The sequence below is a fragment of the Melanotaenia boesemani genome, chromosome 22 (assembly GCF_017639745.1).
Source record: "Melanotaenia boesemani isolate fMelBoe1 chromosome 22, fMelBoe1.pri, whole genome shotgun sequence".
Taxonomy (NCBI): domain Eukaryota; kingdom Metazoa; phylum Chordata; class Actinopteri; order Atheriniformes; family Melanotaeniidae; genus Melanotaenia; species Melanotaenia boesemani.
Window position 1 is genome coordinate 1,640,092 of NC_055703.1, and position 16,781 is coordinate 1,656,872.

Below are 16,781 nucleotides of genomic sequence, written 5' to 3' on the forward strand. Positions count from 1 at the left end.
CACAATGATGCAGCAGATCATGAAGACAGATGGGACAGCTTCTCCAACTCATGGCTCTGTCTTCAGCCTTCTTGACTTGGCTGCAGCAGGAGTGAATCAGCTCACCAGTTCTTTGCATTTGAGCTTGTCCTTGGCTTTCATGCATAGAGGACTCTGAGAAAGCATGCCTGTTTTTCCCCTTCTCTTGCTCTCTTTACATCCATTAACTTTGAAAAAGGCATTTTGATTAATTTCCGTCACATTGAGGGTCAGAGCTATTATTACAAGCAGATACAGATGAGGAATGAGGAACGGGGACAGTTCTGGATTTCAGACAAAGCTTGTACGTCAGTAGTTATGACACGTATCATTGCAGGTTGGCTCCTGAACACTGGGCGCTTTCACATTAATCCCTGATGTTCATTGGCTGTGGGCCATCAATAAGTGTACAAATTTTGTGGTTTTAGTCGGTGGCAGTACCACAAAGTTACTTATTATTCTTTTAGTTTCATTTCTTGAGAATAATGTTAAAGTATTTTACCCCTTTTATTAGTGTCCTGGAATCTTGTGTGTCCTGGGCTGTGTTGGGATTCGTGCCTGAGGTGATGCTGTACAGGTGTGACGAACCAGTGGGTAAAACTGCTCATCGTCTCTGTCCAGACTTTCATCAGGCTGGTTCCCCTTATCCTTGATCGCTTTCATCCCTAACCACATATCCTGCAGGTTGTTCCACTGGAACCTGTTTTCCATCTTTCCCTTGTACACCTTCTTAATCATCCTTAGCTTCTTCTTGTTTTTGGGCACTAGCAAGATAAATTAGATGAAATAAAAACCCTAGAGACTGAGTATGTGCCCCGCTCTAGAGCCAGCATCCTGGATTGATGATGATAGCGCGTACATTTCAGACTGTGAACCAATAAAACAGTGAGTTGTTGGTCTGCAGAGCTTCCATGTTTTTAGCAACATGTCTGTGTGCCTCAGCCCACAAACAAACCCTGTCTTTGGTGCCACCTCTTACCAGAATAGTTCTTTCTGACCCAAGGCTGGCTGCTATGCTAAAGACCAGGCTCCTAATCCTGAGAAAGCCCTGATCAAACCCTGCTTTGGTCTTGGAGAGGATAGTCCAGAACATCCTGGACCTGGCATGCACTCGCTCACCCACTTTTGGTCTGATGATTCAAAATGGGCCAACCAGACAAACAGCATTTTTAGGAAAGGGACTTCAAAATATATGAGTTAATTTAACCAAATAGCATAACAAATGTTTTTATTCCTCAAGGACTGGTCACACGTCTGTGGTCTGTCCTCAATGTTGTTAAAAGGTTGTAAGCAAATATACTAACAGATTATTTAGTTGTGCCACGTAGGTTCATAAAATGATCCGAAAAGTTCCACACGGAACAAGATGGGTTCAGGTTAAAGTCCCAGTTCAGTAAATACATTTTAATGTAACATCACAGATCCAGCCAAGCACCGTATAAAATGAGAAAGTCAGAACATGAGCAGACCGAGATGCTGCGGTGTCTCAGCTCAGGACACGTTTACAGCAGCTTAAATGAAAACCAGCAAGTCCAAGCTCACTTGAACCACAGCAGCTCCTTCCATAGGGAGTCATCAATCCACACCACACCTGACAAATGCATCACCTACCAGCTGGGGAGATGGTGACTGCCCATGATCAGCTGTGTGGCGTTCCACAGGGTCCATGGGGGATTATATCCTGGCAGCAATGAGGCCGGATCTGGGTGAAGGGGAGAATCAGCTGTGATGAGCAGCAGGGTTTTCTTCGCCTCGACACTGTGCTACCAGCTGGTAAATGTGTTGCTGGGCATCCTCAATGTGTCTTCGACTCCACTGACCACTTCCTCCCATAGCTGCAGCTTTTATGTGTAGTACTCTAACCCAGTGGTTGTCTAACCTAGATAACATACCAGTCGTCCTGCAGCCTCCTCTAAATGTAAGGCTGGAAAACTGTCAGAATCCTCAAAAATAAGGAGGATAAAGTGGTTTTTGGTGGTTCACCGCTGTGACAAGGCACCTACATCCAAGATCAGCTTCTCTCGCAGAGATAATGTCACATTCAGAGTTTTAGTCTGGCATGTGTTCTAATTTTGTTAGCCTCAGTGTGTTGATTTATCTCTTCAATAATGGCTTAATTTTGGCCGCTTTGGTAAAAAGCAGTCATTTATTTGGTAAATGTAGGATATATATATTTTTTACAATTATCTGCCGACCCCTTGGTTTGAGAACCGCTGCTCTAACCAGTAAATACAAGCTCATAGAGTCAACGTGGAGAATAAAAGTGAGCGAGCTCTTTTTCCTTGTTACTTAATGCATTAAGGAGGTACTTTGTGGTTTCCAGGGAAGCTGCCGTGCTTTGATGAAAGCTAAACAGATGGTTGGTTAGCTCTGGGCTAATGCTAATGTAGGCTGTTTAATAATATTAAGGTGATAATTGAAGGGTCAGCTTTCATTTCCTTTAGATATTCCTCCACAGCATCATGGAGCCCTGGTTTCAGTGTCTCACTGAAAATCCAGACAGGATAAAAAATGCAGTACATCTAACATTTCACTTCCTAACTTCAGGAAAGGTGCTGATACACCCCTGCTGTTCAGGAGCTTGTAAAAGTCTGAGTGGCAGCCCAACTTTATTTAAACTCAGAGGATGGAAGTGTTAAAGTTGAGTTTGATTTCTGGCTGCAGCACATAGTGAACGTCTGTGTGTGCTGAGTGTGTGTTTACACCTTGTGTCCTCGTGTTTCATGGTTTTCTCGTGCCTAGGCAGTGCCTGTAGTTAGCGTGGATGAAATAAGCTTGTACATCTGTGGTTAGTTGGTGTGAAACAGTCTGCTCGATAACCTCCTACAGCCTCCACGCATCACCTCAGCTTTCCAATCCGCATCATGTCAAACTTGGTCAAATTCATTTTGGTGTTTTTTCTTTGTGATTGAACTTCAATTATACACAATATTTCTGTCTGATTTAAAAGTTGATGGTTCTGACGGAAATGGAGGCTTGATTATTTTCCAAAAATAAACTTTTCCACACATCATTTACTTCATGCGTGAAGAGGCCTATGTTAGACTGGTTTCCCGTTAGATGTGAAACTGCAGGGCTGTCTCGACTTGGACCTGGACATCAGTGTGAACATGTTCACGTCCTCCTGCAGCTGATGTAGCTGCAGCTGACGTCTGGGATGTCGCTGTTAACATGGGCTAACTGGGCAGCAGATGGATGAATGGAGGGTTAGTTCTTTAGGAACCTCCGTTCACCGTCTGCCCTTTACCCCGATTAGCCCGTCCACATGACACAGTGAATCAGTGCATGTGTCCTTCCTGGCCCTGTAGGTCTAATTGTCCCTCAAACCCAGGAAGCAGTCCCCCACCAGTTACCCAGCCCCACGGCTCTAACTTTATTCTCCTGTCTTCTCTTGTCCCTGCACCCTGTTCCCAGCCACGTGTGAGGCTCAGAGACGTCGGTCCATACAGGATCTGCCAGGTATCGGCACGGAGTCCAGCCAGGTAAGACCCGGAAGCCAGAAAGGACGGCACACGGTCCGCCTTTCTTGACACTTAAGGTCACCATACAGGATAAAACACAAGAATAAAACAAATCAATAAATACACTCCTAAATTAAAGGATGCATAAACAATAATAAAAGCAGTGTGAAATATTACAGTGAGGATGCCAGTTTAAACAGATGTGTTTTGAGTTTGGATTTGAACAGTTGTATAGAGTCAGAGTTACGGAGGTCTGGGGGGAGGGAGTTCTGGAGATGAGGAGCAGAGCAGCTGAAAGCTCTGCTCCCATGGAAACAAGGCTGGCAGTTCCAGGTTTGACTGGCCCAGGTCCCCAAAAACTGTTCAGTAACCCACAAACCCAACCAGAGTCTCTACAAGAGGCCTGGCTGTCACACCAGAGCGCCGCTGCCATTGGATAAAGGGATGCCCCGCCCTTTTATCTCTGGAGCAGCAGCAGCGATTGGTCCAGAGGGCAGCGAACCAGGGAGCAGGCGAGGAAGGGGTGGCGGAGTGCAGCCAGTCCATCTGCATAGAAGGCGGATTAATTAGTCGCCCAGCAGACAGCTGTAGCGTTTATCAGGACAAATAAATGCTTTGGGAGATGGAACGTATGAAATAAGCTCAGAGGTTTGAAAAGGCTCAAACGTAAGCAGACAGCCCGACTACCCATATTTCAAGGATCGATTTTATTATTCAGACACTAATCTCATTTGGTCATCACGACTAAATGAGTTTCGTCCCTCAAACAGGCCTTTAATCCAGCTGCTACTGACGGGAAAACAACCACATATTTTTACAACACTGGATGAAATCTGAGACCCTCTGATAGAAATCAGATATTCACCACTCTGCAAGGATCCTCATTAAAAACATGCACGTTGCACAAACCTCCTATGGCCAACATTTTCTTTTTCCTTCATAAATCAGTACTGTTGGTCACCCTTTATGTCTGTTGTTTTACAAATATTTAACCAAAGATATATGATGTAAAACACAACACAGAGTTTGATGGCATTATGGCCATTATTACAAACACCATACAGTTTTATTCATTTTTTGAAAAATAACACTTTTGGACATAGGAGGTTTGCGCCTGACGGCAGCAATATCTAAAATGTATTTAATGGATAGCTTGAGATGCAACAACTCCATGGAAACAAAAGATTAACAGCACATTACAAACTGGAACATAACACAAGATGACATATACATACAAGCAAACTAACAAAAAACAAAAGACAACAACAAGACAGGCTCTGTACTGAAATGACAGTAACATCTTTAAGGATTCTAGGAACAAGAAGTCTGGGTATGGAGTGTGTCTAAATGTGTAAGTCAGTGGGACCAGAGACTCCTTCAGGTAAGCAGGGCATGTAAAATACACACATTTAAATATAAACGGAGACCAGTGATAGAGCCTTCTGGATTTGGGTGAAAGCCAAACTTAATAAAACAATGGTGAGTTCTAAAAGGGCACAAAATAAATCTACACAATGAGTTTAAAAGCACGTTGATGGGCTGCAGGAGAGTATCAGGTGTTTTCATGTAAACAATCTCTGTAATCAATAACTGGTAATATTAATTGTGAAACTCACCTTTTTCGAACTTGGAAAGCGAATTAATAAATGGTACGGTACAATGAGCCCCAACAGGCCTGGCTTTTCTTCACTATACTGTTTATATGAGGCTTAAATGAAAGCTCCAGGTCTAACCAAACACCAAGATATTTTAACTAATCAACCCTCTTGAGACATAAGCCAGCAGGCGTTCCCATAGTTAACAGGGTTATATAATAATAATAACTGCTGTTATAACCACCAAGGAAAAACCTTTCCAACACTGGAAAAAAGAAAAATATTAATGAAGACTGAAATAAAATAAAATGTAGTGAGATATGAGATCAATGATTACTAATAAAGTGTTATTCTAACCAGAATGTCCTTAACTCATTTCAGACAGACTAAAACTGCCTTTTCCATCTCCACACTTTGCAAAGATGAGGGAGATTCTGTGTCAGTGAAGATCTCCTTGTTATTGTCCACTGAGAACACAGGAGAACTTAGAAGAACACAGGAGAACTCTGGATAACACGGGAGAACATAAGAGAAAACAGGAGAACTCGGGCAAACACAGGAGAACTCGGGTGAACATTTGAACCCTGATCTGCAGCTATAAGCCGGCTGTGGTAGATGGGGGCAGGGCCTTAAGCTGTCCATGGAACCAGGCTTCGGGATACCGACTCCATCTGCCTGGTTAGGATCAGGCTGAAAACTTTAGACCTGGTATAACAAGGTCTACAGGGTGTGCAGAATTATTAGGCAAGTTGTATTTTTGAGGATTAATTTTATTATAGAACAACTACTATGTTCGCAATGAACACAAAAGACTCATAAATATCAAAGCTGAATATTTTTGGAAGTTGGAGTGGGGCTTTTTTTAGTTTTAGTATCTTAGGAGGATATCTGTGTGTGCAGGTGACTATTACTGTGCATAATTATTAGGCAACTTAACAAAAACCAAATATATACCCATTTCACTTATTTATTTTCACCAGGGAAACCAATATAACAACTCAAAATTTACAATTATACATTTCTGGCATTCAAAAACAAAACAAAAACAAATCAGTGACCAATATAACCACCTTTCTTTGCGAGGACACTCAAAAGCCTGCCATCCATAGATTCTGTCAGTGTCTTGATCTGTTCACGATCAACATTGCGTGCAGCAGCAACCACAGCCTCCCAGACCCTGTTCAGAGAGGTGTACTGTTTTCCCTCCCTGTAGATCTCACATTTGATGAGGGACCACAGGTTCTCTATGGGGTTAAGATCAGGTGAACAAGGAGGCCATGTCATTATTTTTACTTCTTTTAGATCTTTTCTGGCCAGCCACGCAGTGGAGTACTTGGATGCGTGTGATGGAGCATTGTCCTGCATGAAAATCATGTTTTTCTTCAACGATGCTGACTTCTTCCTGTACCACTGCTTGAAGAAGGTGTCTTCCAGAAACTGGCAGTAGGACTGGGAGTTGAGCTTGACTCCATCCTCAACCCGAAAAGGTCCCACTAGCTCATCTTTGATGATACCAGCCCATACCAGTATCCCACCTCCACCTTGCTGGCGTCTGAGTCGGAGTGGAGCTCTCTGCCCTGTACTGATCCAGCCACGGGCCCATCCATCTGGCCCATCAAGACTCACTCTCATTTCATCAGTCCATAAAACCTTAGAAAAATCAGTCTTATGATATTTCTTGGCCCAGTCTTGACGTTTTATCTTGTGTGTCTTGTTCAGTGGTGGTCGTTTTTCAGCCTTCCTTACCTTGGCCATGTCCCTGAGTATTGCACACCTTGTGCTTCTTGGCACTCCAGTGATGTTGCAGCTCTGAAATATGGCAAAACTGGTGGCCAATGGCATCTTGGCAGCTTCACGCTTGATTTTCCTCAGTTCATGGGCAGTTGTTTTGCTCCTTGTTTTTTCAACACGCTTCTTGCGACCCTGTTGACTATTTTGAATGAAACGCTTGATTGTTCGATGATCACGCCTCAAAGCTTGGCAATTTTAAGAGTGCTGCATCCCTCTGCAAGACATCTCACTATTTTTGACTTTTCAGAGTCCGTCAAATCTCTCTTCTGACCCATTTTTCCAAAGGAATGGAAGTTGCCTAATGATTATGCACACCTGATATAGGGTGTTGATGTCATTAGACCACACCCCTTCTCATTACAGAGATGCACATCACCTGATATGCTTAATTGGTAGTAAGCTTTCAAGCCTGTACCGGTTGGAGTAGAACAACATGCATAAAGAGGATGATGTGGTCAAAATACTCATTTGCCTAATAATTCTGCACACACTGTATAGTTCAGCGTGGCCTGTCCACAGTCCATCAGTCCGTCTGTTTGTAGCTTGTTGTGTTCAATTCGTTTTATAATTTCAACCTTTCTACTCGTCCTCTTTTTAAAGCTTTTTAATTAATTCTATTAGCCTAATTAATTTTTAATTTTGTTTTAAACTATTTTTCTTTTTTTTATATGAAGCACTTTGACTTGCAGCTGTGAAAGGTGCTGTATAAATAAAGACATGACTTACATGTGGTAGTGAAACAGGTTACTCATGTTGTCCATCTTTCTTTCTACCACATACTCAAACGTGACGCTGTGTCCGGCCGTCCAGATGATTTTCTGTGTCTGTCCTCTTGCAGGGGAGCAGGAACAGTAGTCGGTCCTCCAGTCCAAGTGTCAGGATGATGCCGCCGGACAAGCCAGGCAACAGAGGTTACTTCTCCCCCGATGACCCCACAGGTACATGTCAGAAAGATGTTGGTAGGGAGGGCAACACGGTTCTCAGTAACAGAAGGCCAGACCGGGAACATTTCAGTAGAAGCTAATCTGCTAGTCATATTCATCCTACAGGGCCCCCTAGCTGGAGATTTTACTCAACCATCCATTTTTCATCTGGCAACATGACAGCTTTCTATGAGAAAACGTTCACTTCATACATTTTTAGCATTAGCCAGCAGGTTGACCGTGAACAGGAATGTCTTTGCTGGACAGCATGTGGACTGACGACATCTGGAGAGTTGTAGCTCCTGACCTCTATGTCTGCCAGCAGGTCGCTGCCTCAGAGCAAATACATTTCATGTGTTTAGCGTAAAATAAGAGGAAGTAGCCTGATTATCTCAGGGTGGCCCAGAACGTAATGGACCCCCTGGACGTAGGGGTATACTGGATGGGTAGATTATAGCCTGCACAGCATTTTTAGTGTGTGTACCCGTGTCTGAATAAAAACTTGTTTAAATGTTCTACTTTTGGTGTGAAACTGGCAGATCATACATTTATTTCTCTTACATTTGCTATTGCAGCTTTTTGAAATGTTTAGGAATAGTAACGAAGCTGAACCATGCAGATGTCTGAACAATGATGATGGTGATGAAGAGCAGCCAAGCTTTTATCTCTCTATTTCCGTGTTCTCAGACACTAACGGCTCAGACAACTCCATTCCCATGGCTTATCTCACCCTGGATCACCAGCTGCAGGTACAGTATCCTGGCAAAACCTCCAGCGCTGCAACTAATGTGCGATAGCTCTGCAGCTAATGTGCGTTAGCGCTGCAACTAATGTGCGATAGCTCTGCAGCTAATGTGCGTTAGCTCTGCAACTAATGTGCGTTAGCTCTGCAACTAATGTGCGTTAGCTCTGCAACTAATGTGCATTAGCTCTGCAACTAATGTGCGTTAGCTCTGCAGCTAATGTGTGTTAGCTCTGCAACTAATGTGCAATAGCTCTGCAGCTAATGTGCGTTAGCTCTGCAGCTAATGTGCGTTAGCTCTGCAACTAATGTGCGATAGCTCTGCAGCTAATGTGCGTTAGCTCTGCAGCTAATGTGCTTTAGCTCTGCAACTAATGTGCGTTAGCTCTGCAGCTAATGTGCGATAGCTCTGCAGCTAATGTGCGATTGCTCTGCAGCTAATGTGCGTTAGCTCTGCAGCTAATGTGCGATAGCTCTGCAGCCAATGTGCAATAGCTCTGCAGCTAATGTGCGATAGCTCTGCAACTAATGTGCATTAGCTCTGCAACTAATGTGTGTTAGCTCTGCAGCTAATGTGTGTTAGCTCTGCAACTAATGTGCAATAGCTCTGCAGCTAATGTGCGTTAGCTCTGCAACTAATGTGCGATAGCTCTGCAGCTAATGTGCGTTAGCTCTGCAGCTAATGTGCTTTAGCTCTGCAACTAATGTGCGTTAGCTCTGCAGCTAATGTGCGATAGCTCTGCAGCTAATGTGCGATTGCTCTGCAGCTAATGTGCGTTAGCTCTGCAGCTAATGTGCGATAGCTCTGCAGCCAATGTGCGTTAGCTCTGCAGCTAATGTGCGATAGCTCTGCAGCTAATGTGCGATAGCTCTGCAGCTAATGTGCGATAGCTCTGCAGCTAATGTGCGTTAGCTCTGCAGCTAATGTGCGATAGCTCTGCAGCTAATGTGCGCTAGCTCTGCAGCTAATGTGCGTTAGCTCTGCAGCTAATGTGCGATAGCTCTGCAGCTCATGTGCGTTAGCTCTGCAGCTCATGTGCGTTAGCTCTGCAGCTAATGTGCGCTAGCTCTGCAGCTAATGTGCGTTAGCTCTGCAGCTAATGTGCGCTAGCTCTGCAGCTAATGTGCATTAGCTCTGCAGCTAATGTGCGATAGCTCTGCAGCTAATGTGCGATAGCTCTGCAGCTAATGTGCGTTAGCTCTGCAGCTAATGTGCGATAGCTCTGCAGCTAATGTGCGTTAGCTCTGCAGCTAATGTGCGTTAGCTCTGCAGCTATCAGAGAGCAAGTTCTGTGTAAGCCCATTAAAAGCAGTGTGTTGTGCAATGCAGCCTCTTGCTCCCTGTCCCAACTCCAAAGAGTCCATGGCTGTGTTCGAGCAGCACTGCAAGATGGCCCAGGAATATCTGAAGGTCCAAACGGAGATCGCCCTGCTGATCCAGAGGAAGTAAGTGGAGCTCATTCTTTTTAAACTTTATTAATGAGCCAGAAGTTTCGCTTTTATTAAAGAAAGACTCATTTATGAAGAAATTAATTTAATAACTATTTATAGCTTTTAGTTTCTAACTACATCCAAAATTAGCATAAATAACTATGAAGGTGGAAATGGTGTCGGCAGAATGAAGTGCTATTTGAGGATCTTTTCCAGCTACCGTCTCACGGTAACAGGGATCAGCTGTTCATCAGATGAGACACACAACATCACTGCGTATGTGTGTTTATGACTTAACATTAATTCGGCAGGGGGTTTTATCCAAAGTGACTGACGAGTACAGAAGATTTCAGAGTTTTTTCAGTTTGGGGCTGACTTTTAGTTCAGAGTTAAACCCTTAAACCTCCAGCAGGCCTTCCAGATGTCTACCTCCACCACCAGGAGTGGTGGTGTGTAGCTCTGTGGGGTAAATGTGATGGATATTTAACCCTTTAGCTGATCTACGGACGTTTTCCAGGCATTTCCAGGAGGTTTACAATCCAGCCAGTAAATGTAGTTTTATTCAGAGTACGGCTGCAACTAATGACTATTCTGTTGGTCGATTAGTCACCGACTATTAAAACGACTAGTCGACCAATCGTATTTTGTATCTCATGATTATTATATATGGATCTTATTTCACTTTCAGCTTTGAAATCTTGCATGAGGTTGTTATGTAAGTCCGACGTGCCTCCTCCTAAAATGTTCGAGCGTTGCAGACGTACTTTCGTGGTACACAAGGTCCGCTTTACAAACCTCACATGTATTTAACTTATTTGATAAGTTTAACTTGAAGTTATCCCAGGCTTTTGATGTTCTCTACTGCCTTTTTGCTCCATCACCATATTTTTCCCCTGGCGGACTTTATTGGGCACGTACAACTCTCAGCAGAGATAGGAAAAGAAGATGATGTCTCACTCTATATATATATATATATTTTTTTTTGTTATTTTTATTTTTTTTATGCTGACAATAGTCAACGGGTAAATTCATTGTCGACTATTTTTATTGTTGACTATTGTCGACAATCGTTGCAGCCCTAATTCAGAGACTCTATCTGGTAAACCCACAATGATCCATGATAACAGCATTATTTATCACATTTCATCATAAAAACATCACCATCACTACTATGTTGCTAAGAGACCTCTATTTAGACCTGGACATGATGATGAAGCCACTTCCTGTCAGACTTTCCACCAATCAGAGAGCTTAGATTGACAGTAACGTCCAATCAGGAGCAGCCAAAGATCAACCAGTGAGCAGAAAGTTCTATGTGTGTGTGAAAAGAAGAAAAATAATGCTCCTCTATGGCTGGAATGAAGCCAAGAAGACGTTTCTGATGCACGGTGGCGCCACAAAGCAGCTGAGCTGGAGTTGGTTTAGTGAGGATAGCAGGTAAATAGTAGCAGGAATAACTGGTCCTCACATCTGGAGCTTTCTGTGGTATGACGGCAGCCAGTGATTCTGGATAAACTAAGGTTTTAAAACTGAAATGATGAATCCTGTATGTGACTCCTGTCTGCAGGAAGGAGCTCATCGCTGAACTGGACCAAGATGAGAAGGACCAGCAGAACACGTCACGTCTGGTCCAGGAGCACAAAAAACTGCTGGAGGAGAACAAGAGTCTGTCCACGTACTACCAGAAGTGCAAAAAGCAGCTGGAGTTGATCCGGGTGCAGCAACAGAAGAGACAGGGCACGTCGTGATGGGACAGAGACCTACAGTCTCCCACCTCCTCCTCCACGTTCCCGCCCCATCCTCTCCTGCCCTGCACAGTAACACTACCCACTCTGCTTCATCCGAACTCCACCCGCGTAGACTGTGTCCTGCATGTCCAGCCAGCAGGGGGCTCATCCCGGACACAGTCCCTGCTTCCGTGGCCTGATGCCAGGCGGCGGCATCCACCGAGCACCACGGGGGACTAATGAGGAAACGTTTCCCTTTCCTCTGGAGGCTTCCTTCTCAGCATTTCTGCAGCTGCCACGTCATCCTCCTCAGAAAGTGAAAACCAGACGAGTCATGCTACAGCGATGATGATGCTGCAGAAATACCAGAAGCCATTTAGGGTGTGTGAGATGTACTCTGCAGTTTCCGCCATGAAATCACTGTATCTATCTCTAAAATCTCCCCTTCCTGACCCAAGCCTGGACCTGCTGCAGACCAGGAGGACGGCTCCTTACTGTTTCACCTCAGTGTTGTTTTTGTGTTTTTTTTATCCAGTAGTTCACTTGGTATGATAGATTTGTGTCATTTTTTCCATTAGGATATGTTTTGGTCTGGAAATGCTCTTGCAGACAACGGGGAGGCGCTTCCCCTCACCGTACAGTATCCAGTTTGTTTTTAGTTCACATGTTGCCTTCGAGGTTGCCTGCATAGAAGTGCTTGTTTTACGTGACATGTAGTAAGGATAAAGGATGAAAACAGACCCTTTTAATGTACTTGAGAAGAGGAAGTGAGCTGTTCATGTTTTTGCCACATGTCCTTCTTTTCTTGTCTCGTCCTTCAAATATTTTTGCACAATCACTGAGTTTTGTCTGCTCGTGTACAAATTTGGTTCTTTTTAAGCTATTCTCTTTTTAAAAGTCAAGGACTTGACAAGTCTTGCTTTTAAAAGCCACCAGGAGTATGTCAATGAGCAAGGCATTATAAAATAAACGGTGAAAAAATATTTGACTGATTCCTGCTTCACCATGACAGAATACGGAGTTCTGCTTCAGAGTAAAGAAAGGAACATTTACAACTAGAAACACAAGGACTACTTTACTCATTCCTAGGATTGCTTTACTCATTCCTAGGATTACTTTACTCGTTTCTAGGACGACTTCACTCATTTCTAGGATTACTTTACTAATTTTTAGGATTACTCATTCCTAGGATAACTTTACTCATTCCTAGGATTACTTTACTCATTTCTAGGTACTTTACTCATTCCTAGGATTACTTTACTCGTTTCTAGGACAACTTTACTCATTTCTAGGACTACTCTGCTAATTACTAGTATTACTGTACTCATTCCTGGGATTACTTTACTCATTTTTAGGATTACTCATTCCTCGGACTACTTTACTCATTCCTAGAATTACTGTACTTATTCCTAGGATTACTTTACTCATTCCTAGAATTACTTTACTCATTCCTAGGATTACTTTACTCGTTTCTAGGACGACTTTACTCATTTCTAGGACTACTCTAATTACTAGTATTACTGTACTCATTCCTAGGATTACTTTACTCATTCCTATTGTTACTTTACTCTTTTCTAGGATTACTTTACTCATTCCTAGGACGACTTTACTAATTTCTACGACTACTCTACTAATTACTAGTATTACTGTACTCATTCCTAGGATTACTTTACTCATTTTTAGGATTACTCATTCCTCTGACTACTTTACTCATTCCTAGAATTATTGTACTTATTCCTATGATTACTTTACTCATTCCTAGAATTACTTTACTCATTCTTAGGATTACTTTACTCATTTTTAGGATTACTCATTCCTAGGATTACTTTACTCATTTTTAGGATTACTCATTCCTAGGATTACTTTACTCATTCCTATTATTACTTTACTCTTTTCTAGGATTACTTTACTCATTCCTAGGACGACTTTACTGATTTCTACGACTACTCTACTAATTCCTAGTATTACTGTACTCATTCCTAGGATAACTTTACTCATTCCTAGGATTACTTTACTCATTTCTAGGTACTTTACTCATTCCTAGGATTACTTTACTCGTTTCTAGGACAACTTTACTCATTTCTAGGACTACTCTGCTAATTACTAGTATTACTGTACTCATTCCTGGGATTACTTTACTCATTTTTAGGATTACTCATTCCTCGGACTACTTTACTCATTCCTAGAATTACTGTACTTATTCCTAGGATTACTTTACTCATTCCTAGAATTACTTTACTCATTCCTAGGATTACTTTACTCGTTTCTAGGACGACTTTACTCATTTCTAGGACTACTCTAATTACTAGTATTACTGTACTCATTCCTAGGATTACTTTACTCATTCCTATTGTTACTTTACTCTTTTCTAGGATTACTTTACTCATTCCTAGGACGACTTTACTAATTTCTACGACTACTCTACTAATTACTAGTATTACTGTACTCATTCCTAGGATTACTTTACTCATTTTTAGGATTACTCATTCCTCTGACTACTTTACTCATTCCTAGAATTATTGTACTTATTCCTATGATTACTTTACTCATTCCTAGAATTACTTTACTCATTCTTAGGATTACTTTACTCATTTTTAGGATTACTCATTCCTAGGATTACTTTACTCATTTTTAGGATTACTCATTCCTCGGACTACTTTACTCATTCCTAGAATTACTGTACTTATTCCTATGATTACTTTACTCATTCCTAGAATTACTTTACTCATTCTTAGGATTACTTTACTCATTCTTAGGATTACTTTACTCATTTCTATGTCTACTTCAATAATTTTTGGGATTACTTGACTCATTTCTAGGACTACTTTACCCATTTCTAGTATTACTGTCCTAATTCCTAGGATTACTTTACTCATCTCTAGAACTACTTTACTCATTCCAAGGGTTACTTTAATCATTTTTAGGTCTACTTTACTCATTCCTAGTATTACTGTACTCATTCCTAGGATAACTTTACTTATTCCTATGATTACTTTACTCATTTCTAGGATTACTTTACTCATTCCTAGAATTACTTTACTCATTCTTAGGATTACTTTACTCATTTTTAGGATTTCTCATTCCTAGGATTACTTTACTCATTCCTATTATTACTTTACTCATTCCTAGGATTACTTTACTCGTTTCTAGGATGACTTTACTCATTTCTAGGACTACTCTACTAATTCCTAGTATTACTGTATTCATTCCTATTATTACTTTACCTATTGCTAGAATGACTTTACTAATTCTTAGAATTACTTTACTTATTTCTAGGATTACTTTACTCATTCCTTGGACTACTTTACTCATTCCTAGGATTAATTTACTCATTCCTTGGACTACATTACTCATTCCTAGGACTACTTTACTCATTCCTAGGATTACTTTACTCATTTCTAGGTCTACTTCAATCATTTTTGGGATTACGTTACTCATTTCTAGGACAACTTTACCCATTTCTAGTATTACTGTCCTTATTCCTAGGATTACTTTACTCATCTCTAGAACTACTTTACTCATTCCAAGGGTTACTTTAATCATTTTTAGGTCTACTTTACTCATTCCTAGTATTACTGTACTCATTCCTAGGATAACTTTACTTATTCCTATGATTACTTTACTCATTTCTAGGATTACTTTACTCATTCCTAGAATTACTTTACTCATTCTTAGTATTACTTTTCTCATTCATGGGTTTACGTTACTCATTCCTAGTATTACAGTACTCATAGTATTACTGTACTAATTCCTAGGATTACTTTACTCATTTCTAGGACTACTACTACAATAATTCCTGGGATTACATTACTTATTTCTAGGATTACTTTACTCATTCAGGGGATTACTTTACTCATTTCTAGGACTACTACTACAATAATTCCTGGGATTACATTACTTATTTCTAGGATTACTTTACTCATTCAGGGGATTACTTTACTCATTTCTAGTATTACTATATTCATTCCTAGTATTACTTTACTCATTTTTAGGATTACTTTATTAATTTCTGGGATTGCTCCACTCATTTCTTTGATTACTTTACTCATTCCTAGATCATCTCGGTTCTTTTTCTGTGGTTTAAAGTTAAAGTAACCTGGTTTCTTTAGTAGGAGATAACATTTCAATTTTCTACTGTATTACAGGCGAATTTACACTGACAGTGAAACTAACTTGATTCTCATTCTTTTGTTGTAATGTGACATGTTTCCGCTCTCTGCCGATACCAGGTTCATACTTCCTTACGTCCCATATAGTTGTGAATATATAATACTTTTATTTTGTTTTGTTTTGTTTTCAGAGGGCAGAAAAAAAGAAGAGGTTAAATCAATTTAGTATGTTTTGATTTATTACATAAGCATGACAACATTTCAGTGTGAGAATTTGCTGCTTAATGCAGACTGGTATGGGATCATTTCTGTTCTAAATGACCAGACTTTGTTTATTTAAATTTTTTTGAATGAACCATCCAGGCTCTGCTCCGTTCCTGAGGTTGTTGGTGTAATTACTTCATTGAGCCAGCAGGTGTCACTAAATATCCACATAACATCACAGAGTTTCAGCATTGCACTCCAGACAAAGGGCCGTATATGTTCAATGTTTACAATGAATTGGTAAATGTCTCACCAGTAGACCTGATTTAATTTAATTCCAAACAGTTCAAACAGCAGCTTCCACTCGTAAAGATGATTCATCCAGTCCGCAACAATAATTTACCACAGAAGATGTGTCTATTCTGATTGTGAAGATCCTTGATGAAATAATAAGCTGAGTGTGTTTACTGTGCAGAGTCCAGACAGCTGGTCTACACTCCAACTCCCAACCCTCTCAACATTCTGCTGACAAAATCTGTTTTTCTCTTTTTTTCTCTCACTGCTTTAAATGGGAACAATGAGTCATTTCATTGTTGAGAAATGAAGTCATCTTCCTTCTCCTGCAAGGTGTGTGTTTGTGTGTGTGCTGCAGCTTAACCTCATTGAACTGGTGATAATGGGGAAGTGGGGTGCCACTGGCAGTTTTGCTCTTTTGTTCCCAGATAGGCATGTAAAAGTCGGTTCCCCAGGCTCGTAGGAAATCCAGCTCATTTGTGTGTG

At 41.3% G+C, this 16,781-nt stretch overlaps 1 protein-coding gene across 3 annotated transcripts in view; it reads left to right on the top strand.

Annotated features, from left to right (window-relative positions):
* map3k7 (mitogen-activated protein kinase kinase kinase 7) overlaps positions 1-12,671 on the top strand; it is a 28,027-nt gene extending 15,356 nt beyond the window's left edge. For all 3 annotated transcript variants that reach the window (XM_041975701.1, XM_041975703.1, XM_041975702.1), the window contains 5 exons: positions 3,433-3,500; positions 7,704-7,803; positions 8,476-8,537; positions 9,861-9,976; positions 11,529-12,671. In XM_041975701.1, the coding sequence (XP_041831635.1) occupies positions 3,433-3,500; positions 7,704-7,803; positions 8,476-8,537; positions 9,861-9,976; positions 11,529-11,709 (527 nt within the window). In that variant the 3' untranslated portion in view covers positions 11,710-12,671. The remainder of the gene's footprint in view (positions 1-3,432; positions 3,501-7,703; positions 7,804-8,475; positions 8,538-9,860; positions 9,977-11,528) is intronic.
* Positions 12,672-16,781: the final 4,110 nt, after the last annotated feature.